This window comes from Pelecanus crispus, chromosome 14, assembly GCF_030463565.1.
Source record: "Pelecanus crispus isolate bPelCri1 chromosome 14, bPelCri1.pri, whole genome shotgun sequence".
Classification (NCBI taxonomy): domain Eukaryota; kingdom Metazoa; phylum Chordata; class Aves; order Pelecaniformes; family Pelecanidae; genus Pelecanus; species Pelecanus crispus.
The window spans coordinates 13,275,655-13,302,461 of record NC_134656.1 but is presented as its reverse complement, the minus strand read 5'-3'; the positions used below and the strand labels follow the sequence as shown (position 1 = coordinate 13,302,461).

At 54.7% G+C, this 26,807-nt stretch overlaps 1 protein-coding gene across 1 annotated transcript in view; it reads right to left on the bottom strand.

Moving 5' to 3' along the window:
* Nucleotides 1-1,105: 1,105 nt before the first annotated feature.
* JPH2 (junctophilin 2) overlaps nucleotides 1,106-26,807 on the bottom strand; it is a 30,285-nt gene continuing 4,583 nt past the window's right edge. Inside the window, exons 2-5 of the mRNA XM_075721217.1 lie at nucleotides 22,677-23,460; nucleotides 6,552-6,670; nucleotides 2,292-3,073; nucleotides 1,106-1,186 (exon numbers count right to left, since the gene is read on the bottom strand). Coding sequence (XP_075577332.1) covers nucleotides 1,106-1,186; nucleotides 2,292-3,073; nucleotides 6,552-6,670; nucleotides 22,677-23,460 — 1,766 coding nt within the window. The remainder of the gene's footprint in view (nucleotides 1,187-2,291; nucleotides 3,074-6,551; nucleotides 6,671-22,676; nucleotides 23,461-26,807) is intronic.

Genomic DNA, 26,807 nt, shown 5'->3' with positions numbered 1-26,807 from the left:
AGGTCTGTGGTCTCCATCAGCAGCAACGCCTGTCCCAGACAGAGATGAACAGGAGAATCAACGGGGAGCAAAACACACCACCAACACGTAATCATATTGCAGCTGTCTGCAGGGCTTTCACCTGTGCAGGCTGAGTGGGGACTAATAACACGACAAACAGCAGTGCCCAGTGGAGCAGTTTTATCCCCAGGAGGCCCCAGACAGGCAGCCCGATACCCTCACCAAGGTCTGAGAGGAGCCTCTCACATTATATTCATGTGAGGCCCAAGGGTCAGGTTCATTCTTGATGGTTTTTTTTTGCAATATTTGAGCCCAAGGCAACAGTTGCGCAAACCCATGATGCATTCCTGTGTGCAGGAACCCCACAGGCACAAGTAACCTCACAAGATTTTATTGCCACCAAATCCAAATGCAAACCCTCACCCCAATTCAAGTGGAAGATCTGAGCGAGCTCCAGTTTAACCTTAGTCAGATACATATCTCGGCTCTTATTTACCTTTGGTAACACAACCACATAACAACAGCAGCAGAATTAGCACTGGTGCAATTAGAGCTGCAAATTTCAGAGTTTCACATTTTCTTTGTGTTCCTGCCTCTTGCTGGGCTGAGTGCCAAGAAATATTGCAATGCATGAGTTACCTGGCAGCAGCGGCCACAGAACAGCAAACTGAAAGTGTTTCTTGCAGCTTATTTGCAGAAAACAAATTTCAAATTTAACATCACACATTCTTGCACTGGAAGACTCCATGAATCATGTCCATCCAACTGGGAAGGCAAAACTATACTGTGGGATTGCATCCGATCAACACAGATCAATTTTTTAACTTTGAGGAAATGATTTTACGAAAAGACTAGAGAACGATCCACTGAAATTACTCCACAAATCACTCTCTCTGAACAGACAAGGGGTTACTGAGAATCTCAACGCTCAACGCAAGGCAGTTGCACCTATTGAATAAATACCCATGCATTTCCATCACCAGGGCATCCATCGGTGAATAATTTGCATTGGCAGTAAAGCCAGTCAAGCCTAAACCGTCCACAGTGAAGTCTACAAATTGACGACAAAATCTCATTGCTCATCTTACCTTGTCCGAGGGGCACATCATGTCAAAAAATGTACAAATAGGATGGCCAGACCAATGTTCAGTAAGATGACCATGCAGATCACGATTGTGTTAGGTCCCTGAAGGAAGAACCCAAAATAGAGTATTATACACTGCAGTTCCAGGTGAGGAGACAGACACAGCTTGATTCTGCTGTTCAAACCCACCAGAATCACCCCCTCCCAACGCATATAAATCTGGCACTTAACAACCAGCCTGAATTTCAAACTAGTTGAGTATCTATCAATCCCTATTCCTATTTCTCCCCTGCAAACTCCTGCTAAGGGGCTAAATCAGGCTTCTTCTGAGGCTAAAGCAGATTAAACGAGACCCTGACCACAGGCACACAAACTGCCAAGCCCATGTCAAGCTGCTCCTCCCAATTCCTTTCTCCACCCACAGTGCCCACATTTGTAAAGCTGCCATTTTTAAGATGAACAAACACGTCTGTATGAGATTGCTCTAATTTCAGACCAAAATATTTCCAAGCTGTGCTTTTCTGAAGTCACGTTGGAACCATTCATGTCCAAAGGGCTGCAGGACGAGAAGCAGCAGGCTAATAAAATGTCTAGTTTTACAGCTGTATTTGCTAACAGCAAAATTGAATTTCTATATTTTAAACCTGGGAAATCAGCTGGTGATTTGATACCACAGTTCAGCTCATGAGGTGCCCCTACTGCAAAAGAGTAAAAGTAACAGATAAAAAAGAAACCCCACTCAGATAAAAAAGAAACCACACTCAGCTTTTTCTTCCTTGTCCTACATTTTCCCCACAACTTTCCAGATCCACGTTGGCTGGTAAAAGGGTGGGAAAAGGGGAGAAAAGTGTAAAAAATGAATCAGAAAATGCCTGTTTTCCTCAGATTTTGAAATAGGGATGTGTCTGAAAGTGTGTCTACCCCAGCACAGAGAGGAAGTTAAAATAACAGGGTTATGAACGCCAGCCCCAGCAGCCCGGGCAGGGCGGGCTGGGAGGGTGGCGGGAGAGGGGAAACCAAGACCCTCCTCCAGCAGGCTCTGGGATCCCAAAAAGAGCCTCTGGGTGCTGCCTGGGGCCGCTGCAGCCCCGAGGCCATGGGCTCTGCATCCCTCTGGGCCCTTTCTGACCTCCTGGGGAAAAAGAAACCAAAAAAAAAAAAGCAAAGATGGCTCCCAGAGGCGCTTCCCGGGCTGCCCCCACGTCACCTCTTCGCACTCCTCCACCTCCTGCGCTGCCGCCACCGGGGCCGGGCCCCGCTTGGCCCCCGCCTTGGGCTCCGTCCGCCCCAGCGCCCTGGCCTCAGTCTTCCTGTCGGCAGCGGGCTCGGCCCGGCCCGCGGCCCTGCGCTCAGGGCTGGGGCGCTGCTTCGGCTCCTTGGGCCGGGGCAGCTCCAGCTTGGCCTCCGCCCTGGCCGCCGGCTTCTCCTCCCGCTCCTGCGGCGGGGCGGGGGTGCCCCCCCGGCGCTGGGGGTCCCCCCGGGGCTCAGGGGAGGGCGGCTCGGGCTCGGGGAGCAGCTCCTCCTCATAGTCCGCAGCGGGGGAGACCGGGGAGGTCCGGACGGCGTAGCTGTGGTAGCCCTTGAAGAGCTCGACGTCGGGCTCGCGCGCCATCCTCTGCAGCGGCCCGATCTCCATCTGCTCGGCCGGACGCCCCCCGGCCCGCGAGGCCGGCCAGCCCTCGCCCTCGGGGGGCACGGGGCTCCCGCCGCCTGCCCGGCCGCCCGCCTCGGCCCAGCTGCCCGGACGGAGGGCACCATCCTGGCGGGGGGCCGCCTTGGCCCGCTTGGCCTCGGGGGGGGTGGCGGCGGGGCTGGGGGCCGGGCTGGCGCGGCGGCGGGCCTCGTCCTGCTCGTGGAGCTGGGGGCTCTCGGGTGGCGTGGGGGGCGGCGGGGCGCCCTCGGGCCGCGGTGCCTCCTCCTCCATGTTGACGGCGTGCTCCGCGTTCTCCATGATCTCCTGCAGCAGCTTCCGCTTCTGGTACTCGGGGCCTGCGGGGAGAGGGGTTGGTGTGAGGAGCTGCCCCGGGGGCCGGAGGGACGGCAGGCCGCCCCAGCTCCACGCCACTGTTGTGCCTTTGACAGCCATGTCCCCAGCCCCGACAGGTTTAGGGATGACTGCGAGAGGCTCCAGGCTGGAGGCTGGGAGAGGAGGTGCTCCCTAACCAGAGCCTGCTTCCAGGAGGGATTTCCTCCAGGAGCAGCCAGAGGCTCTGAGCTCCTTCGTGTGCTGTCTGGCTGGGAAGAGCCGAAGGAGCAGGCGGGGAGCTCCAGATGAGGGTAAAGAAACCGTGACAACCTGCAGCCCAGCCTCTTGCGGTCACACAGATGGGTTATTCTGGGGCTAAAGAGGATCCAGCTCCCATCTAAGTTTTGGGGTTTTTTTTAATGGCTGGGAAACTCTTTCATGTGGCTTCTTTGGTGTCCAAGAGCGTGGCAACTTCACAAGTGATACGGGCGATGCCCAGTCTCCCCGGGAAAGGCAGGCATCCCCAAATGATCTACCTGTCATCCCTCACAATGGGAAAAACACATTCCTCATGCGCGGAGCAGGGCTGGCAGTTTCACAGCCGTCCTCTGTGCACTGAGCCATGCAATGGCAGCAAAATTACCTGCCACCTTCACACAAGGTGGTGACTGAGGGCTTCGGCTTTCATTCTGGCCTCATCTGCCACACTGACTTGTCAGCTCTTAGCAACGTTGCCCTCGCTTCAATTATTCACCTATGATTAAATCTTTACTTCTTGTTAACCCTAGGCCGTGTCTGCAAAGCAAATTGCAGCCCATCTAGGGTCTGGGGAAGTCAGCCAGAGCCTGACAACAAAGATACCCAGCGTGGTGGGCAGCTGGCTGAGCAAAATCCACCACTGAACAACTGGGAATATCTTTTGGAATAACAACCCTGCACAGTGCTCTGCATGCTGGGACCCGTGCTGGGACAGGGGTCCCTGCACGTCACTGCAATGCTCATAGCAAGTGAGAACAAGAAAAGCATGCTCCTTATGGGCAGCACAAGGTCACAAAGCAGCTTGTTTGAAAGTAAAGCACCTGCTTTTGAAAGTGGCTTTGGCCTTATTCTGCTGAATCCAAGCGATGCTGAGGAGTGCAGACATACTTGCTCTGTCCTCCTGAATGGCACAGACCTTGGAAGCTGGAACATGCCTGGCTGCCTCGCGGTTCCTCCCCTCGTCTCCTCCCCCCCGAGGACTGATGCAGACTTGAGCCTAGTCGGGAAATGGGGATTGGTGCTCCTTTCCCTCTAATAAATCAGCGGTGTGATTTGCACGCTGCTACCTCCTGCCCACGCAGGCAATGCCTCCACTTGGAGGGGGCGGTGGGGGGAAAGGCAGCACTGATTTTAGCTGCTCTGCCTTGCCTGCACACTCCTGTCAATCAGCAGGCGACCCATTCAGGGCCATTTATTTCTGGCTGCAAGTGGATTATTTGGAAGCTGTTTCAACAGTTGTTCAGACTCCTCAAAATAGGCTGCCTGCAGCTCCAGGCTCCTTGCTCTCTCCTGCTGCTTTCTTCTCCTTCTGAATAACTCACACCAAAAAAAACCAGCTGCCTGGAGGGTACCCCACAGCTCCGATCCTCCCCATCTCCACCTCCCAGCACGACATTTCAGCAAGGGCTTTGGCTTACATCCCTCTCCTCTAAGCTATTAGGATTGTTATCCTAAATGAAATGCAAGGCTCAATCCTTATTAGAGATATAAGGCTTTCTGAGAAGGATTGCCCTGTGCCACACATAGCAGGGTCTACCTGCCAGGATAGCAGGGGGATCGCAGCTGCTGAACACTGCCAGGCTCTCCTGGCTGTGTGACCAGCAGCTCCGAGTGCTAGCAAGATCCAAGGGTGGACTTTTGTCTTTCTGTTCCTGGGTGGTGCAGCCATGCAAGAAGAGACATTTCCCCTTGTTGTGCACTTAGGTAATTTAGAGATTTAAAAGAATCACAGAAGGAAAACATGCATCAGCAGCTTACAAGCCCACTGAGAGAGGCCAGGACCCAAGCAAAGCCCTACATAAAAGGTGAGAGGGTTCCACATCTGAGGAGCCAGGAGCAGAGGCCAGGCTGCTTCAGGCATTTTGCAGAGATCGTTTCAGTTGTCTCATTCAATTGCCATGGGTGGAAAAAATAATCTAGCTAGATGTCAAAAACCTCCCATCAGGAATTCCAGTTTCCTTTGCCTCTGTGCTATAAATACCCCAGTGTGCAAAGGGTGAATGTGGAGCTGTGAGTGGCAGCTGGGGGGCTTATGTCAGGATCAAGCGACGTTTAGCTATTGTTAAATGAAGTGCCACACGCTGGCTCACACCCATGCCTGGGCGCTGTGGTGTTTCCCCACTCAAAGCCAGCTCCAACGGGCCTCGCTGGGTGGTGGGGAGGAACGGGCAGCCCTCCAGCACGGTGTCTGCCCAGCTAGTAGGTGGAGGGCAAGGTGGGAGTACAGAGAATTTAGGCAAACCTGTCAGCATGACTCTCCCTGGCCAAGCACTGGGTGTGAGCTCTTCCCCTTTCCCACTGCGTGCTCTGTGCCGGGGTGTAATACCGGAGACCCGGAGGCACTGAAATCAGAGCAGGAGCAGGCAGCAGGTTTTGCTGAGCAGAAGCCAGCCTCTGGCTTCTACCCCGAGTTTTGCTGCTGTGATGGTCCCTTATGATCCTGCCTCAGCAGCCAAGGGGTACTTGTTCCATGTAACAAAGCCGGATAATTAGAAAGGCAGGACAAAAATGTAGACACTTGGATCCTTGTTTTCTGCTCTGTTATTACCTTCCCTCTCTGGAAAGGAAAGCTTTCCAGGAAGAACATAACTCTAGCTAACTCGGTTTAGGGAAAGGTAATGGCATTCACAATGCTGCTTCTAATATTACACTTCCTATCTATTAAGCCTCAGTGCTTGGTCTCACAGAAGGAACCTCCCAAGTGTTTTCCCAGCCAAATAATCAGCAGCGATGCTAACAAATAAATTGGAAATCAGGGAAGTAGTATTTTGCATTAGCAACTTTCTTATAGGATATTACAGCCCCTAATTAGCCGAGTCTGATTGTACCCTGGTGTAGTGTGGGTCTCACAGGATATGGGCTTGTGAGCCAATGTGCAAAGCTGTTCCAAGAAAAAGCCATGAGGAAAAAGCTCCATCTACAGAAGTGCTGCAAATAGACCCAACCAAGCTTGCTGCCTGCCCTGCCTGGCCCTGGGAGTGCTTCAGTGTGTGGAGAAACACGAGAGGAAGTGGAGGGACTGTGCGTTTTTCCTCCAGGCTACGGTAACACATTCCAGCAGGTAAAACAGTGGTGTAAGGAGGACAGTAAATCATCCAGGGCAGGGGGCTGACTGAACTTGTGCGAAAGAGGATTTAGGAGAGACAGGAGGGCAACTTGTGGAGTTATAAAGCAGGTGAAGCATTTGAACAGATTCCCCAAGGAAATTGCAAAATCCCTCTTAGAAGATGCCTCTGGTCCTACCTGGCTGGTAGAAGTCCGGGGAGAGCTCCCTGGCCATCATTCTAGCTATGCCTGATTCGTTGTTAGCTGCCTGAGCTGCCTGCTCAGACCCTTCAGCCTTGGCTTTGGCATGAGCCGTCCTGCGGAGAGAAGAGAAGACAACAGTGAGCACTGCCTGAGCCAAGATTGTCCCAGCTCAAGCAGCGGACCCTGCCCAGTAACAAAATCAAATGAGCCCATCTGGCATAACACAGCACTCAGTGCTTGCCCACTTGACCCAAAAACCCCATGCTTGAGGAGAAAAGACCAGATTTTCAACAAGTAAGGGGCACAGATGCTTAAAGCTAAGGTGTGAAGGTTGCATGTAGCTACACAAGGGAACAGGGCAGGCGTATTTGCAAACGTGAACACGTTCATGTGTTACAGCAAGGCAGCAGGTGCTGCAAAATGGCCTTGCTGCCATGCTGCAAGGCACTGAAAACCTAGCTCAGAGGAATGCCTAAAGCATCACCGCAGGCATTTTTGGAGCATAAGGGGACAACATGATGGCTGAACACCACTGTGCTGTCACCAGCCCTGAGCTGCTGCACCTTGCCAGAGGCAACGTGTCCCTCCCCAGCACACCGGACATGTTTTACCCCAAATGTCTCTCCTGTAGCTCTCCAGCAAACAACACTCATTGTCCAAGGGGCTCCTTTACTCACTGCAGCCCAGGGGGCTGCTCTCACTGGTGCTAGGAAAGGCAGAGCTATTGCCTCCCTCTGAGCTTGGCTCCCCGAGTCCGCTCCAATCCTTCCCAGCACATCTCCTCCTTGCTCCATAGGGCTATAGGGCTATCAGAGTTATTTCGCTGGCCGGCTGTCATATTCCTCGCATGCCTCGCACTCGGGGCCCTGTGATCTTTATGCTAAAAGCAGGGCTGGCTTTACAGCCCAGCTGCTCACAGTCTGGAAAGGAGCTGACTTGAAACAGCAAAATCGCACCTTAAAAATAAGGGAGGGTGAAGCACCATATATTCAGCTGCTTTGTTCCACCCAGGACTTACAGAGAGCTGCTTTCCCTGTGCTCTCACTATCATGTTTGCTGAGGCTCCCCCTATCTCCCCTGTTGCACATAATGGCGCATACACCGGCTGCTCATGCAAAACCACGTATTTTTGTGTGGACAGTTAGATAAGCAGTTAGCAGCCCTCAAACACCAATTCACTACGAATTACAACCTTTAATGTGGTCTTAGGGTGTCTGATGAGCCCTTTTCAGACTTAGGTTGGTATCTGGCCATAAAATGAGGAAGGAGGCAGTTCTCATCCTTGCAGTGAAAATGCTCCAGAGGAATTTTTGGATTGTCAATCAGTATAAATTCTTTCCCATTAAACCGAGATGCAGTATGCAGACAAGACTAGCTTTAGTCTGAATACTCAACAGGTGCAATGAAAAGGCGATAGAAATGCTGTTCTGAGACCCTTAGAAGGTAGAAGATACGTATACACACATACATACACACACACCATTTTGAGTAGCTGTGGGGAAAGAACTAAACGTAGGGCATTAATCCCAACTGATACAGGCAACAGTGTGACTTGATGGGGAGCCGAAAACGCTGTTCAGGGCCCTGCGATAGAGAAGAGGGTGCGGAGCTGCTGTGGCTGAGCCTGCCTCTCCCTGGGATGACATCCCGCTCCGCTGGATCCATGATTCACCTCCCTGCCCACACTCACACGTTATCTCCCCACTTTCTCTGCAGGCTGAGCTGCCTGGGATTGCTGTCATTCTTGGTCTTTTTATCCAAAATTATTACAGCTCCTGAAAAACCCAAGACACAAAAATGACAAGACATGATGAAGCAGAAAACAGCAATTTTAAGCCGTTGCTTGCAAGCAGGAGGTCTGAGGCAGCTCTGAACAGAGAAAGCACCTCCTTTTTTGGTAGCATATAATCAGCATGATTAATTCCACTATAATCTGGCAGAGGCCAAGGGGGATGTTTCTGTGCTCTCCATGCCTGGGGGATCAGAGCAGGCTGGGCCTGCTGCATGTGGGGCACACAGCCTGCCTGGTGCCGGCCCCGGGAAGAAGCTTGCAAAGTGAGGATCCAGCTCTTCACCCTAGCAGGACGTGCTCTGACCCCTGGCTTTGTCCTGCTCCTCTCAGAGGATGCGATTCACCATACAGAGATAAAATCCTCCCTTTCAGCTGCTCACTGAGCCAGGCAGAGGCTATTCCAGCCACTTCCCAGCCAGATAATCAGCCAGCTGGCCCCAGCTGGGGGAGCAGCAGGCAGCTCCTGGCAAGCGGGTGGATGCTTTCCTAAAGGTGACTTCCAAAAAAGTAGTCTGGAAGTGGACTGGATGCAGGGTCTGCTCCCTCCACTAGTAAGGACAGAGCTGGACTCATGCCGATGTGCTACCAAATGGGTGCAGATGGCTCCTGGACGCTCGGCTCTCCCCCAGCACCTGGGGCCAATGCAAGGGAACAGCTTGGGGGTGTTGGAGGTGACAAGGCAGCTCCCAATTACGCTCTTCTGCTGGAGATTTCCTTTCCTCCAGAGAAGCTGCTGGATGCTATCTGGCTGCTGCATGTGGCTTGAGTGCTGCAATTCCTGCATGTAAAGAGATGGTGAGACCAGGAAGACCCCAGCTTGGGTTGTAGAGGCTGTGGTGAGGAAGCTGCAGGTGCTGAGGAGCTGAGCTGGCTGGGCTGAGCCATCGCTGTGAGCCACCACGGCCCCAAGGCTAGCAGGGCTCTACAGTGAGCCCCCCTGGGCACAAGGGGTGTGAGGCCAGGGAGGCCCTGGGGCAGCTCCCAAGCTCCATGCATGGAGCTGTGACAGCAAGCTGAGCAGCACGACTTTGGGATCCCCTGCTGCCCCGGGCATGCGAGCTGCACGGCAGCTTTGCCCAGCTCCCGCGCTCTGCGGGACATACCCGACCTCTGCTCCTGTCCCCCTGCTTGCAAAATCATCCAGAAGTGTTTGATTTGGGGGGACTAAGATCAACACAGCTGCAGCTTCAAATCTGGCAGCTCCGGCACACGACGTGTTGGCCCTGCCGGCGTCCCAGGGAGGCCGTGGCGCAAGGCAGAGCACTGCTCTCCGCTGGCCAGCAGCCTGGCCTCAGCAGGGAAGCTGATGCCCTGCGCTGGGTCCCTCCGTTGCTGAGCTCATTTCTCACAGCAGCAGCTGGGTGATGAACATCTGGCTTACAGAGGAACGGCACAGTGTTTTAAGTACACCTCCCCCAGCTGTGCCACGCATCCCCAGGGCAGGAAGGGAAGGCACTGCTGCTTGCAGCCCTCCAAAAAGATGCGCTGAGGGTTTAGCAACACCATGACAAAGAACAGCCTGGAGGAAAGGGCCCAGCCATAACAATAACATCTAACTTGCCTAGCGTATTTCTGAATTTACTATTTACCCCCACAGCTGGCAGTGCCTGGGAGCTAAACACAGAGAAAATCTTGGCCCCGGCTGCAAAGCAGGAAACAAATACCAGCCGCCCTGGGAGAGCCCAGCGCACACAACTCGTAGCACAAAAGCCTCTCCCAGCCCACGGCCTGGGGTCTGCCGGGCACAGTAGTTACAAAAAAAATAAAAGCTCAGGCAGGTCTGAGGGAGGCAGGAAGGTAACCTTTGAACCTTAGACATGAAACATCTAAGAAGAACGTTTTCTTTCAAGGTTAAGATCTGCTCAAAATATAGAATCAGTTTTTGCAAAAAGGAAAATGCCAGCCTTTTATTATATGCATATAAATTTGGTACTTTTCAGGCAGCACTTGAATCAGGGCCACACTTTTTTATTTACTGCTGGTTGTGCTGTCAGCTCCCAGCGCCTCTGCAGAAAGCAGCCCGTGCAAAAACCCGCAGAGGAGAAAGTCTGGAGATGGAGGAGGTCAGGGTGAAACTGAAACAGAGGCCCACAGATTTTATAGCACCCAGCAGCAGAATTCAAAGCCCCTTTTCAAGGCAGTGCTGGAAAATGAGCCACAAACATTAAACATGTCCAACTGGGGGCAATAAACACAAAGAGGGGCCTTTGCAAACCAACACCGGTGCTCCCCATCCCAAGCGAGGCAGTACTGCCCGGAATGAGCGCTTCCCAGTTTCACCCTGAGCCATCAGCCCGGGCAGTGCTGTTAAAAATAGCTCCGGTGAAGTCTTTGCAAGGAGGAGCAGCAGCCCCGCGCCAAGCGGAGGGGAGGTGTGTGGGCAATGCCTGCAGCCCTCGTCCCAGCCCTGCTGCCGCTGCCTCGGCTGCTCTGGGGCAGCCCTGGGTGGAGAGGGAGGGTTAAATGCATCTGCTGTTTTATTTGCTCCTCTGGCATGGCTCTAATGCCCTAATCATTTTTGTACTAGTGCAGGACAGAGCACCACTCCTGTCCTTCCTGGCTATCTCCCAGAAACACTGCCTGAATCATTCCTCTGACTGCTACTAAAATCCCCTGTGGATACACGAGCCGCAGCTGAGCACCATGCTAACAGGTGAGACCCAAAGCCAAGCCAGCACGCCCATCTCTTTGGACGGTTTATGCAGTTTTGCACATCCACATTGGATTAGACTGTAAATGAGATTGGAATTAGCAGAGAATACTGCAAATACCAGACAGGGCTGGGGTGTCTGCAGGTGCAGCGATGACCTTGTGGCTAGAAATAGGGGAAGAGCTCAGCTCTCTGCCGAAGCTATTGCACATTTGCTTATTAAGGGAAAGACAGACCTGTCCAGCATTGTCCTTCCTTCTCCAGGGTTTCCTGAATCCCATTGATTCAGCAAACCCTGAGAAAGGACCAACTGAACACCTTTTTCTGGCCATTCTCAATATAATAAGCTGCAAAAAAAGGTCATTAAGCAAATAAAATTCATCAGTCAGCTCTAGGAAGGAAGACTTATGCTAAACTCCCCTCTCCTGGACAGTGGCTTTTCCACCCCCAGCCAAATTCCTGCTCCAGTATCTAGCAGGAATCGTTGTGTCCTTCTGAAGAAACTTAAGATAACAGTTTGTCTTGGCAGGAATTTTTGCAGCACTCAAAAGGGATACAGGGAAAGCTGCAGAAGTGCTTTTGCTGATGGCAACATGGTCCCTTCTGCATTCACACCGCAAAGGGCAAGGACCCACAGACCTGTGTTGGGGGTTGGACTAGATGACCTTTAAAGGTCCCTTCCAACCCAAACCATTCTATAATTCTATGACCTGACCAGGACAGACACTTTCTGGCTTCTCAGTCTTCCACACCATCTTCAGACTTGTGTCACATCTATAGTTGGAGCATCCTTTTCTTCCTGCTCAGTCCCAATCCATCCCCTTTGTGCCTCCCTATGTAGGGTACCAGCAAAACTCTGCTACCCTCATTTGCCTGTAACCAGCCCATGGGACTGAACATCCCTTTTCAGTTCATCGCTCATGCCACTTTCCCTGCCCACATTCAAATCCATCTGTGTGTCCCACCCCATGGGCGTCCTGCCCTGAGGGCCAGCAGTACCTTTACCCTCCTTTTGCTCTTTTTGCTCCATCACTTGTGTACATGTACGCACTCAATTTGGACTCTGACATCCCTGGGGTGCATGAGTCTGCTGGTTTATATTATGGACTCCACACCTGCAAGGTGTGGTCTAAATAGTGAACTAAGCACAAACGATCTCCTAAAGGACACACCTCCATACCACCATAAAAGAAAACCAGAAAGAGAAGCCATCCTGACCTTGCAGAGCAGCTCTGCCCTCCAGCCTCCCTTCCCTTGCAGCCAGCTGATGAGATGCCCCAGGCTTTTCACTGACGGTACCAGCACTTACACAGAAGTGGTGGCACTCTGTACATGCCCAGGCTACTTAGCTGGGTAAGTAAGACCTTTTGTCCTTCCTCCCACAGAAAGGACACGAACAGGCCATTCAGCCAGGAGAAAAGCATCCTTTTCTGTGCAGCGTTTCAGGAGCACAGGCCTGGTAGAGCTCCCTGCCACCTAATGAGCTCAGCAAGCATTAGCCTTTATGATTACTTGGTGAATTTTTAAAATACCGAAATGTTATCCTCAGCTCTAAATAGCTCAGAGCCACTTGCATCTTTCACCAAGGGATACTTCCCCTCGGAACAGTTAAAGTAATATTAATCTTACAGCAGACAGATCTGCAGCTGTCTTCAATAAGACGACAACCTACGCACCCCGGCCCTGTGTACGGGAGATTTCTCACTTAATCTCCACCACCCTGACTGCCCCGTGAGCCGAGCGGGGCCAGTGGGCAGCTAGCCACCAGGGCTTGGCCATGCCAGCCTGCATGGGAGCCCATGGGCTGCGACAAGCCGGTGGGGCTGGCACAGACCGCAGCTGCTCTCCGCTTCCCCTGCAGCCCTCGGATGCCAGCCAGCAGCTGCCCAGAGCCGGCTCTAAATGGAGCGGTGCAAGCCAGGGCCTGCCGGCCCAAAGGGCTGCCGGCCACCAGTACGGCAGCATGGCCCTGGGGCCACTGCAATGGCCCCAGACGGGCAGGACAGGCAGCTCCTCGCCCTGCCAGAGCCCGTCCTGCCGGCACAGCCAGGCTGGGAGCAGCTCATGAGAACATCCACAGAGATATCTTTGGGGAAAAAAAGGGGGATTTGCAGCTGCCCACGGGACTTCCTCCTCCTCCCCCTGATTTTCGGGTCTGCTCTCCTCTGTGCTGCTCTGGGTGCAGATCAAGCAGAGCCCAGAGGAGCAAGTCTCCCAGAGCAGCACAGCCTGGGGACTATGCACAAACGCCACTGATTTATTCCAGCTTCCACCACGCCATTACCAAAGGGGCTCAGCTAATGCTCTGCAGACTCTTATTTAATTAGCTACTGCTCCAGGATCAAAGCAGCCAGGTTATCCAACTAAGTGCATCAAAACATCTTCACAGCACATATGCAATCAGGTTCTTCCAGCCTTTCATCCCCTGTGTGCTCCTGCCTCCCTGCCTGTTCCTGCAGTGAGCAGGCAGGGGCTGCTCCCTGCCCTGCCCAGGGGAATGAATTCTCACTTCCAAGAAAACACCAGGGCTGCAGGAGTCATTTGTTTTGAGGGAGCCCAGCCTGACCCAGAAGCTCCTGCCCAGCCCCAAGCTCTGCCAAACAGACGGAATCCACAGGCCAAGTGTGTTTTACCCAATTGCCAGTTCCACCAGCGCTAAAATGGGTCAGAAAGTGTGTTTTCTCTGTAAGATTGTTGTTTTTTTCAATGAAAAGTTTTAGCAACTTCTAACTTGAGTGTTTTTCAGATTTCAGCAATCCAAACCAAAAGTGTAAGGAACTGCAGTATCTGTTTTGTCTATTTTTCCCAGTCAAAAAAGAAAAGCAAGAATTTTTTTTTTTTCCCCCTAGGAAATTAAAGCAGGCAGATTTCTTAAAATATTGCATTTGGTCAGAAGCCCAATTATTCATCAAAATTTAAGGCAGAAGCATTTTTCTCCTGGCCCTATAGGTCTCCTGAGTTGAGATTCACAGATTTGAAGTCCAGGAGAAACAAGAGAGGGAGCAGGGAGCTGTGAGTGCTGCCAGCCCACCGTCGGGCTGCAGCACCCGCATTCCCCACGCCTGCACCCAAAGCTGCAGAGGGCACCCAGGCAGATGGGATGCCAGGTCCCTCCCAGCGCTCGCTGAAGGCTCAATAGGCCTTGCAGGAGAAAAACGACAAAAACTTGGACTCAGAAAGCCAACGGGCTCTGGCTCGGCACCAGGATAAGCTGAAAAAAATGCACCTCCTCCAGGAGGAGGGAGAGTTTCTGTATCTCAGGCTTTCTATTTAAATTGGACATTTTACTTAAATATTTTTTAGTTTTCAAGATAAGCCTATTTCACATTCCACTGAAATGATGATAACCTCTGAGCAAAGCCTGACTGAATCAAGACGATTTTAAAGCCCAGCTCCCTGCTGGCTGATTTTGAGCATTTGGATGGGAGTCAAAGCCTTCCTGCTCCATGCGGCAGCAGATCAATTGAACGAGAAGCTACCATTTTCCACAGTCGTTTTGCAGATTAAAGTCACACTTCATTTTTCCTTTTCTGTGTTTGTAAGCTGTTGAGATAAGGATTTCCCACAAGGTCAGACTAAACAGCCTATTAATTCCACTTTCCCTGCCTGGCCAGCTGAGTCGTACCCATCGCTGGAACTGACATCCTGCCATCCCAGCTCTGCTCCTCTTGAGGGGATCCCTGCAAGCCACAGCCCCGCCTGCTTCAACCCCAAAGACCCGGGAAGCCCTGGAGAAAGCAGTCTGCTGCCCAACAGATGCTTTCTCCTTGGAGCTACTGAAAGTGCACGCTCCCTCTTACCCTAATAGGGCATGAAAGTGCCTAAGAAAATTCATGTGAGGCGGGTGGAAAACAGATAAAGCCGTGCGCAACCTCCTCTGGAGTCAAAACGCATCTCAGCATAACAAGCACGGTGGGCCAAAAATGCGTCAGCGTTGGAGCTGCAGCCAGCCTGGGACGGGGATGAGGTCATTCCAGGAAAGGACTGAAAGAAAGGGGTGAAGGAATCGCACCATCGCTCGTTCCATGGCACCGAACCCCTCCAGCCTGCAGAGCCCCACACACGGGGGGGACACATCATGGGGGTCCTGCAGCTGGGGCAGGTGTCTGATCCCGTCGCCAGACCCAAGTCCTGGGGCTCGCTGTCCCCATGGCCACACGGGACCAGGAACGGAGAGGTGCTCACCCAAACACTGCAGCCTGCTCCCTACCCAGCACAGCAAGGGTGAGCTAGAAGCAGGGGCGAGCCCAAAGGTCTTTTGGGGTGGGACGAGGGAGGTGATACGAGGGGTCAGGCAGCCGTTTGAAACAGGCAATACTTCCACAGAGCTGGAGATGGCTGCTCTGGGGCAGTAAAACCACACCACCAGCCCAACCAAGGCCAAACCAGCCCTGTTCAGCCCAGATCACGAGGCTGCAGAGACCAATCTCTGGCTGTGGGACAGGAACTAGGTGTCCCCGTCTCCAAGAGGTGAGTGACACAAAGTCCCTGAGCTCCCAATCCAGGGCGTGAGGAGGCTTGGGTGGAAGCATTACTCCTAACCAAATCATGCACGGTGACAACGCAACGCCATGACATAAGGCAGCTTGTGGTGTTCTTGCTCTGAGAGCTGTGAGGGAAACCCAAGCTGAAGTGGTCGTGGCTGTGGTGGCATGGACCAGGCAGGTTCCCCCTCTCCATCCCCACAGATGGTTAACCTGGACACTGACCTCAGTTTGTACTGATAAGCCATGCGGAGGAGGTCACACCTGCTCAGGAGCTGCAAGGGGAAAAGGTCTTTAATTGCCTGGTTTCATGGGAAGGAGCGAGAGCCGCTCGCACTAGCGCCGCACAGAATGTGGGAGAGTACCAGCCTTGGGCTTCAGCTGGTGCTGAAATAGATGCCAGCAACTGGGTTTCTATTAACCAAGAGTGAATGAAACAAGATTATCCTCTTTATAAACACACCGAGCTCTGTGAGAAATGTCTCTGTTGGGACAGCAGGACCAAGGAGTGTCCCATCACTGCTGTGCCCTGGCACCAGTGCCCGGGCACCCAGCGTCCTGGCACCCAGCTATGGCAGGAGCCATGCAGCTGCCCTCATTTCTCCTGGCCCACGTGCGTGCTGGCTCATTCCTGCCCGTGGAAGCAGCGAGATGCTCATTCCCACTGTGGGGTCCGTGGGGCAGCCAGAATACCTGGCCATCAAGGACCTGCCCTTGGCTCCTGCCGCTCGACCACCTCCAGGTGAGGCGGTACCTTGCTCAGCGTGAGCCCCACTGGGGATGTGGCACCCTCCCATACCCTGTGGAGGATTTTAACAAAGCCAGGGCAGTCCTGCCCCTCCTTCACCTACACCCACCTATCTTTTAAGCCTCCTGAGAGGTCAGGCTGCAGCATCTTCGGTGTCTGATCTTACAGCTGCAGAAATGCTGCTCCCGACTCCGGTGCCTCACCCTACCAGCTCCAGCTCAGAGGTTATTTGCAGCCAGTATCCCACCCGGGGCCAGGACAAGTTCTGCCCATCTCCTGCCCGCTGCTGCCTCCTCGTTACACATGCATCCATCACACCATGTGTGCAGTCCTGGAGCAAAGAGATCGCAAAGCTGGGACAGCAGAAGAGGATCAGCCGCTCTCCCAAGCAAGAAGCCCACCTGGCAGGGACTGCCTTGAACCACTGCTGCCTGCTGTCATGGGGTGGCCATGAGCATCCTGCCCTCTGGCCTCAGACCTGAAGGTCTTGAAAAGCACCGGTCTCTTGATGTGTCTAACACCTGTGCCTCTGGCTAAAAGCCCGAGAAAAGCAGAAAGCAGAGGATATTTTAAAAAATCCTAAAACTCTTTCAGAGCAAACCCTGAGTCTGAGCATGGGGGTTCAACAGACCTGAAAATCCCATGTGTGAACTCCCCGGCCTTGGGGAAGCCAAGCTATGCCATCTGCCCCAGGATGGCCGAGGCCACCATGGCCATCGGACCAGCCCTGCTCTGCCCTGGACACACACCATGCCTCACCAAAGAGGTGCATCAGGAAGACATTGCTTTGGTTCCCCACCTTCCCCGCTGGCGGCATAAACCCCTGAGAGCACCAGGGAGGGAGGGCAGGAGCTCACCAGGGCAGAGTCGTGCCAAATAAAACACCTTATCAATGTAAGCGCGCGGCTGAGCTCCAGTGGCGCGGGCTGCCGGGGGCATCGGCTCTCAGCTGTCGCGCTCGGGCAGCGCTGATAAAGGTCTGCTCTGCCTGCCCTTATTTAGTCAGGAGGCTCTGCTGACTCCAGCGATTTCAGGACGTCATTTGCACCATACACCCGCGTTCCCCGAGGAGACACTCACTGCTGCCTGGCCACGCAGGCTGGAAATGCTGAGCGCAGGGAGACAGGGGCAGGGCTGCTGGGAATGCGGCTGGGCAGGGGAGGTTCAGAAAGCGATATGGGAGCTGTCAAGCACTCTTGTTATTTGAAGGGAGAGCTAAGACGTGCCCCAAAGACATGGGTACAGATAGAAAAACAACTTAAGCTTCAAAACCAGGCAACAACTCACACTATGAACGATGCCCACACGTCGTTGCCACAGAAGCCACACCGACGTGATTTCTGACACCAAGTGCTCACGGCAGCTCTGCGACGCTTTAATGCAGCCCAGGCTCACTGTGATGAGTAAACCCTACGTTAACAGGAATTAATGCCTAACATTTCAAAATGAAGTTTAGAAATTCTTACAGATATCGATCCAAGCAGCAGTGCTGCAGGACCTCTATAGGTATCACATCAAAACCAAAAATAAATTCAAAATGTATTCATTTTTAGTTGTACTTGCCAGGCATAAAACACCCCAGCTGCACAGGGGCTTCAGGGCCAGCATCTGAAGACAAACAAGTGAAGCACAGCAGCCATTATTGCCCCTTGTGCCTTGCTTTCCTATTGATCCCGTGACATCTGGTAGATATATCTGAGGTTTTGCTAACAGGATGTACGCCCGTCAAATGATCTCAGAGTGTGGCCAGACCCGTGCCTTGCAGGACGCACGGCCAAGTCCTTCCATTGATTTTGGTCCAAGTCACTGGGAAGCACAACCCTGTGCAGAGGCAGAGCACAGCAGACACTGTTGTGGTGGGATGGAGGTAGGATTTGCAGCATTTACATTCCTTTTGTCCCCCAAAAGCACCAGTGAGAAGGAAATCCCCTGTACGAGGTGCCTGGCTACTGAGCATACGGCTTTCAAGAAGCCAAAGTTTCCCCCTGCAGCCAGTCCTGCCCCTCCTCTTGCTTTTTATTTCATTTTATTTTACTCTAAAGAGATGAAAGCTGACCACTTCCAATTTCTTTCTCTGTGCTTTCACTGGGACCATCATCCCCACGTGACATGTGACATCCCCACATACTGGACAGGCAGCACCCCTGAGTGCTGCTGCTCCCTAAGCACCCAGGGGTGCAGAGCACCCTGTTCAACACCAACCCATGTGCCCAGAAAACTCCAGGGCAGCCATTACACGCCTCGGGACGGCTTTTAACTCGCTTGCTCATGGCTTGGTGGCGGCTGTCCCCTCCTCGCAGGGGCTGGCGGGGGACAGACCTGCTGGCTGTCCTCGAGCCAGCTTCTCTACTTAAGCACTGGGGAGGTGATGTCCCAGCTGCAATCCCAGGACCTCACCGCTTTCCCACCCACCCCAACATTTTTTCAAAGGAGCCCCCAGACATGGCGGCGGGTGGGAAAGGGGAAGGCTAGAGGGATGTGGCGGGTGCCTTCACCTGGCACTGTGGGAACAGCTGTGTTCCAGCTCTGATGGGAATCCCTTGGGATGACAGCAAGGAAGTCCTGGGGCACCAGCAGTACAGGGCACTGCTCATGGACATCATACGGCGCGTGTTAGCCCCCATGTCCACCTGTGGTTACCCCTGGGCAGGAGTAAAGCCGTCTCCACTGGCTGCCGCAGAGGCTGCACTCCAAGATGACTCTTCTCTCAAGTGACAGCAGTCTGGGTGAGGATTCATCATACTTTAACTTCCATTAGCTCCATCCCATTAGCTGATCCCCAGTGCTGCCGATAGACATGCCGCAGGTTTCTGCCCGATGTCTGAGCAACACCAAGGGGCTTTGCCTGGGGTGAGGGGGCAGCTGGCTGAGCCGGGATGGGCTGTTCAGGACAGCGTGACCCTATGGCAAATGATTTTCACTAAAATGAAAAAAGAATTTTAAAAAAATCACTGTTCTCTCAGCTGGTGGCTCTGTCTTCAGCTGCTTGCATAATGGGGAAAGCAACTGGATTGCCAACCCAGGAGGATTCTGGAGGGACCCGAGGGGGCCAGGGCGGCACCGCTCGGGCAGGACAGGCAGCAGGGCAGGCAATAGCTGGCACTGCCCACGGTGCCGGCTGCAACGCCCAAACCGAGCAGGGGAGCAGGCAGGCAGGGCAGGAGCTGCAAAGCAGCCTGGTGCCTCGGACACCCTCAGAGCGCAGCATGGGATGAGGAAGGTTTGCTGACTGCAGTTGACCATCGTCCCCAAGCATCACTGCTCTCCCACCGGTCTCCGCAGGGCAGATCACAGCAGGGCGTCCATCGGCACTGCCACGCTGCCGGCAGCCGCCTGCCCATGCACCCCCAGAGCTCGGGCACGTGCCTGGGATTCCTGCAGTGCAACTGGCCGAGGCAGCTTCCAGCACTTAGGCTTGTTTTCCTCAGGATTTCTATGCTTTAAAGAGCCTTTTATGGTGCAAAAGAGTGAAATCTGGTCTTCTGACACTTCACCCCCAGACACTGAAAGGCTGGTATCACCATAGTTTAGCTCTGCAAGGGGCTCCCCCAAGTGCCAGAAGTGAATGAAGCAAACATCCATGTACAGCAGCACAAGTACATCGGGGTAGTCAGGTGTCTGCACTGCCCAGCTGCTGTGTCCTGCTAATTAGTTCCTAGCAATAACCTTACATACAGATAGGTCACATCTTCTCCCAAAAAAGGATTCGCGTAGCCTCAAGGACATTTCTTTGGGTAAGGTACACACTGCCAACCAAGGAGAAATATAAATGCTCCATCTAGAAAATTCCACCTTGCAGTTACGAGCTTGGGCAATGCTAATGATAATACAGCCCTTTTAAAACCATAATAATCAATTTTCACAATCTGTCCACAATTACTCTCTGTCCTGGGTGTGGAAACTGAGGCAAGGTTCCAGGCCAAAGAGAAAGTCGGTGGCAGAGCTAGGTCTTAACCTAAGGACCCTTTCGAGGCAAAATTATCTATATTTACTCTCGACCCCAAAACTGAGCTGAAAGGAAGAGAGCATGAGTCAGATGTTCTGAAGGCAGGAGGTAGAGTGGTTGGCTCTGCCCAGAGCAAAATACAGCAGGAATAAATGCCGATGGAAATGGTGAGTTATAGTTTACAGGATGGAGGAGCCCAAATTCTCCTTTTGCAGCGGGTCCGGCTCAGCTGCAGGCAGCGCCGCGGGAATGGGACCAGGGGCATCGCGCTGCTGGGGAGAGCGGCGTCCTCTATCCCTGCCACAACAGCCGCACTATCACAGGGTCTGCTGGGGGAGGACTCCCTGGAGGAAACCAGCTTTAACATCTTACTTCCTCCAGCTCTGAGGTTTCCTTAATAGGAAATTATTCCCCAGCCGCACTGGGGAGGGATGCAGTCCCCCGCCAGGGCAGTGGGCGCATTCCAGCCCCTGATGGAAAACACTGCAGAGCTGCTTTTGATCCAAAGTGTAAATAGTGTATAATAAAGAGAGGCTTGTGTAAACCAGCCGAGCTCTCGGGGAGCAGCTTTTGCAGCTCCAGCCTCCTTATTTACGGGCACGTAGCACCACAGCCACACACTTTCTGGACACGGCAAAGCCAGTGTCAGGCTGAGCCTGCCCTGCCAGGAGGATCCGGCAGGCCCCACGCCGCCCCAGCCTGTTATTTTTACCCTAGCTGGCCCTGCACAGTGTTTCACTTGCAATCCCGCTGGTTTCTCCCTGCCAGCCTCTGAGGCAACTGGATTTTACTAAAAAAAGTCACACTCCCTGCAAAACTTTGGAGCAGAAATGGCCACCGGGGGAGTAGAGCCAGCGTTTCTCAGAGGGGAGGGATGGGGTTTGGGAACAGGCACCCTCCCCACCGCTGTTATTTACCATGTCTGCTTGATAATGAAGTAACTTTGATAATTAAACAGCACTAAAAAGGAGCAAGGCTGGACAGCCCTGGAGTCCCAGCCACTGCCCAGCAGCTAAGAAAAGCCTGCATGGGGTGAGGTTTTGATGGAGAGGCAAGGTGAAACCTCGAGGTCCCTCGTAACCACGTTTCCCTGAGGAAAAGGAGAGGAGCGAAGGCTCTGACCCTGCCTGACGATCTCTGGTCTCTGCCAGGCCGGCTCTGAGACTGGCCGGAATGCTGTGGGAGGAGGAGCGCACTGCTGGCACAGCTCGGACGCAGGCAGGGACACAGGCAGGGACACAAGCAGGAGAAGGAGGTTCTCCCCTGCCCTTCCCAGGCAGACCCCAGAGCCCCTCTTTTATCTCCTCCCTCCTCCACCACAGGAGGGACGATGGAGCAATTAGCACTTTCCTTTCCTGCTAATTTCTAACGCAGCTAATTCTGAGCAGAGCCACCTGTCTGGTCCCAACATACCGGGCGGCAGAGGGGCAACACCTGCATGTCTGCCGGCACAAGGGACACGGGTGCAACGATAGACTGCCACGTGCTCACAGCAGCCCCTCACACGCCCTGCACACGCATCCCCAGGCACGCTGCCACTCACTCGCTGCTGGCTGCTGCAGCCCCCTTCCCACCCCGGGGTCTGGCCAGGACAAACTTGGGGGACAAAAGGGGACAAACCCAGCTGAGCCCTCCCCAGTTCCTCCTTTCCCGGCATCCTAAAGCATCGCAGGCTGCAGGATGCGGCTGTGTGCCGTGGGATTGGGCTCAGCCATACACTGTGGGCTCAGCCATCTGCCCTGGCTCCGGCCGCCACCTCCCTCATGGCAGAAACACCCACTCAAAACCTGGCCGAGGGCAGCTGGGTCCTGGGGGGAAGACAGGGCTCCCCGAGGCAGCCCCCTCCTTGGTTTCGTATCCACCGTAGGTTGTCCCTCCTGGTTCGCAGCGTGCCAGCAGAGCAGTGCTTTTCCCAGAGAGCCCATTACACCAAGCTACCAAAATGAAGCGACAACCCTAATGCATCCCATAAACTCCCCACAGAGACACACTGGGGTCTCCAGGGCTGAGCCACGCTCTGCTGCAGACCCGATTTATCTGGGACTTTTCCCGCTGGCTGCTCACGAGCCTGCTGGATTTACCATAGCCAGACTCCACTATTTCTCATCCTGCCCCATCAATGACACCCAGCGGCTCTGGTAGCCTAGCACGGCACCAGGGTGCTCCCCATCCCACCGGCTCCTGCTCCCCATCCTGCCGAGCACCAGGGCTGGTGCCAGGCCCTGCTCTCCAGCAGCTCCCTCCTGGACAGGGCTGCAGGGGGACAAGAGAGGGCGCGAGAGGGAGGACAGGTCCCAAACACCCCCGGGCTGCCACAAGGGCCCTCAGCCCCGCTCTGCCAGCATTTAGTACAAAGCATTAAATAGAAATTGCAGGGAGCCGTGTTTGACCCCACCGCTGGTGCGTGGCGAGGAGGCATGCAGCATGGCTCCAGAGGGACACATGGGATGGGGACCACCACCACCATGGAGACCTGCAGTTAGAGCCCCAAGTGCTTACCTGGATGCTGCAATCTCTGACTTCTGCCGGGCAATGGCCGCAGCCCTCTGAGCCCCCTCCACGCTCCTGTCCACCTTCTGCCGGATCTTGGCACTCTTGAGGGGTATCACACGCTTCTTCATACCCTTGACGAGGACGTTGTGGCGGTACTTGCCCTCTTCCTTCTTGCCATCGGGCAGCGTGGTGCAGCCGTAGCCGTGCCGCAGGTTGTCCAGCCACTCGCCCTCGTACTTCAGCCCGCTGGAGCGCTCACTGACGCCGAAGCCAGCACGCTTGTCATTCTTCCACTCGCCCATGTAGGTCTCCGTGGTGGTGGCGTCAATGTCGGACTCGAAGGGGGGGTACTCCTCGCCCTCGGCACCCTCGCCCAGGCTGACAGTGGAGGTGGCATCACTGGCGGCCGAGCTGATTCCGCTCTCGCTCTTGAGGAAGCTGACACGGCTCTTCTGGCTGGCCAGGGATGACTTGGACTCAGACTTCTTCAGCTTCCCCAGCAAGGATCCCCTGCGAAAGAGCCCCCCCTTCTTGGGCTTGCCAGCCTCCGCCTCTGCGTAGAGGCTGAGGGCGAAGCCCCCGCGGGTGATGGTGGGCGAGAGGGGCAGGCTCTCGGGGTTGGCAGCGGGGGAGTCCTGCTGGGGCAGGGTGCCGTTGCTGTGCTCGCTCCGCAGGGAGGAGAGGGAGGTGCGCAGCGGGGATCGGACCACAGAGGCCATGCCGTAGGGCACGCTCTGCCGCACCCCGTAGCCGTGCCGCATGCCGTTGGTGAACTGGCCCTGGTACGTGCCTGCGGGAGAGAAGAGGGACGGGGTGAAAAGGGAGCTCGCTTCTGGGTGAGCCAGCAAAGGAAGGCAGGCTGCAGGGTAGCGCTGCCCTAGAGTGGACATACCCACCTTCCCTTGAAGAGAGGAGCCCCAACTCCACTAGTGCTCACCCGCGTGCAAAAGCAGACATCACCAGGGAGCAGAGGACACAAGCCCAAAAGCCATTGCTGGCAGGTGACAGCTCACTGGAAAGGGGCTGGGGCATCAGGGGACACTGGTGCAAGCCCAAAGCCACTTAACAGATGGGGTCTGGATTTGCATCCGGAACTGAGAATGGGAGGAAGCCCCATGGGGCTGGAGTTTGGGCTGTGCCAAGAGGGTGGCAGCAGCCCCAGCAGACATGCAACCTGCGGTGGCACAGCTCTCCTTGGCTCGGTGACAGTCCCTTTTGGCCCATTTTGCAGTTTGTCACTCACAGGCTGCCAGGACCAGCTCTAGACCCCTGAGTCGGGCACCTGGCCATAGCACAGGCTACTGCTGTACCTGCATCTGCTTGCCCCTGACATAGAGCTTCTCCATGGTCCCAAGACCGAGGCTTGTGCCACACTGCATGAAGCACGAGATGGGTGAAAAAGGAAGGAGAGGAGCGGAGCAGCTCTGTGCAGGGTTTCTCCAGCTCTGCCCCAAAAAACACTGCCCTACCACGCTCCTCCAGACCAGGCTCAAGAGGGCACACTGTGTCGTGTGATGGGGGACACAGAGAGAATCATGCTCACAGCAACCAGGGCTGTGCCCTGGGTACAGGACCCTGCTAAGAGCCAGCAGGACCTTAGCAGCAACACCTTGAAGGACTGGGAAAAGCACATCACTCCTCTCCGGACCCCTTCCAGGTCTGCACCTTTGCAGGCTCCAGAAGAGTGAACTAGAGACCACAGCTCTGATTTTTCTCATGAGGATGTAAACAGACTTAAATTAGTAGCATCAAAGCCCCCTGCAAGAGCAGCTCCTAGGAAGGGCAGGAGGGCTGGTGGGGCAGCCTTCGCCTACAGCACCCACACTCACATGCCAGCACAGCGGGCTGCAAGGGTCAGCGCATCCCCACTGAGTCCTGCGCAATGGGACAGGATGGGATGGGATGGGATGAGCCGTCTCCCCAGCCTGGCTCTCCTCGCTCTGTAGATACAGTTGCCTCAGAAACCAGTAAACGACCCAAAACAAAAGCAGCATTCAGCTCTGCTCCTGGCATTACAGGACCTGGAACAGGCCACCTCATCCCAAACCAGCACCCTGCAGGGCAGAGGCTGCTGGCAGCCCTCCTTCCCGGGGTGCAGATGGAGGGTGCTGGGGGAGCACAAATGCCCTGGGAAAGGCCACCCCACTCCTTTACTCTCCCAGGTGCTGCTTCATGCAAGCGAAGGGCCAGCTGCGCTGGGGGCATTTTCACAGGCATTTGTCCTAAACCTGGTTTTCATTAAGCAGTGACCTACTAGGAGGCACCAAATTTTGGGAGAGCAAGCACTCCCAGGTTCCTGGGGAGGCTCAGCGGGGCTGAGCTGAGACAGAAGTGGGTGACCTATCTTCAAGGCATTCATCTCCCCCCTCAGATGCTGTTACGGAGACCAGGGATGACCCTGCTCCCCAGGGAGCAAATCCAGTTCCTTCTTTGGTGATTGTGGGAGTGCATATTTTACGGTCTCCCAGGCCACTTCTGCAGCATAATCTCTCCTCCCAAGCTTCAGGTTTCGTTGAAATCCTCTTTGGACCCGCCTGTGGGGTGTTAACTTACAGCGCCAGGGGCCAGGAAAGACAAGAAGTGCCCGAGCGGGCAGCAGCTGCTGCCCCGGGGTGAGCCGTCCCCCGCCAGCCCCTGCCCACCCCGCGGCACAGGATTTTGGGCTCCCTGCAACAGTTGGCCTCCCCTACTAAAAAAAGTAAGGGTTCAGGTAGTGCAGAGCTTCTGCCAGCTGTGGCCAGGCATGGGGAGCAGTGTGCCAGAGCAAGGGGCCATTGCCCAGTTTCTTGGCAGAGCTTGAAGCTCCATTAGGAAAAATAAGGGGAGCAGTGTGGGTTAGGGGTTTGGGCATGAGCTGGGAGCCAAGGACGATCATTGGAGATGTCCAGGCATCTGGGCGAGGCTTCTCACTCTGCTGTGCTCCCAAATCCCTCTCCATAAAATGGTGATGAGTCTTCCTAGCACAAAATGAAGTTACAGAGACCCCCATAGTGCCCCCACATCCCTCCCCACTGAGAGCTGGTGAAGCTGGTGCTCCATCCCTGCCCATCCAGCGAGCAAACAGGGCTGACACATGATCAGGGTGACACTGGAGACCTCCTCCTAGGACAGGACAACCTTGCACACAGCAGGCTGCAGTGGATAGTGCCGCCGTGTTAACCCCCTGGAAGAGGAACTCTGGAAAAGGGTTGCAGGTTTGGGGGGGTTCAGCTGCTCCTCAGGAGCCAGGTTGGAGCAGCCACTGCCCTCCAGCAAATCCCCAGCCCTCTCCATCCCCTGAGCGGCACTGGGGCCACCCGGATGGGAAAAGCCATGCAGCACAGCAGGTCTTCAGGGAGCAGAGATTGGGGTGCTGCTTCTCGGGGCCACGCGTGCCTACCCTCCACAGGAGGTTCAATGCCAGCACTTCAGGCTGGCCTTGGCTGCCTGATTTCAGTCCATATGGGGCAAGCAACGTTGTCCCTCTGCTGCGTGATGCGATCAAACCTGCCAACCGCGTCTGGCTTAGCAGGAGAGCACCGACACTGTGCTGCCCGTGGCCGCCCAACCAACGCGGGGGTGAGCAGGCACTGCCGTGTCCCTGTCATGCCGCGGTTCAGTGCCCAGCTGAGGCTTCATGCCAGGGCGGAGCCATAAACCACCCCTGGAGCAGAGCCAGAGGCTGCTGAGAGCAGCTGGAGGCGCCTGCGGCCGTGCGTCGGGGCACGCAAGGTTTGAGCAGCACCAAGCCCTGGCTCACAGTGCAGTCAGTTCAGGAGAGAAAAGGGGTTGTGCAAACCCCCTCTGCACCGCGGGCGGTCACTCAGCTGGGCTGCACGTCCCTGAGCCACTGCTACCCCCTGAGTATCAAAGCGGCCTGGGCAAGGGGGGGCAGGCAGGACACAAAGCTGCCAGCCAGGCAGCCATGTGCTCACATGCATCTGAGGTTCTAGAAAAAATAAGAAAAAAAAAAAAAAAAACCCAGTGGATGTGAAAAAAACCCTCTATTTAGGATGAAAATGGGACAGAGTCCCACTTCCCTGCCTCCCCAGCCCTGCCTGATTCACCAGGGCAGTAGGACAGAGCCACCTAACCCCATTGGGATGCGATTACTGGGGGACAGGACCCCAATAATCCTTTATTGCCTGCATTTTTTCT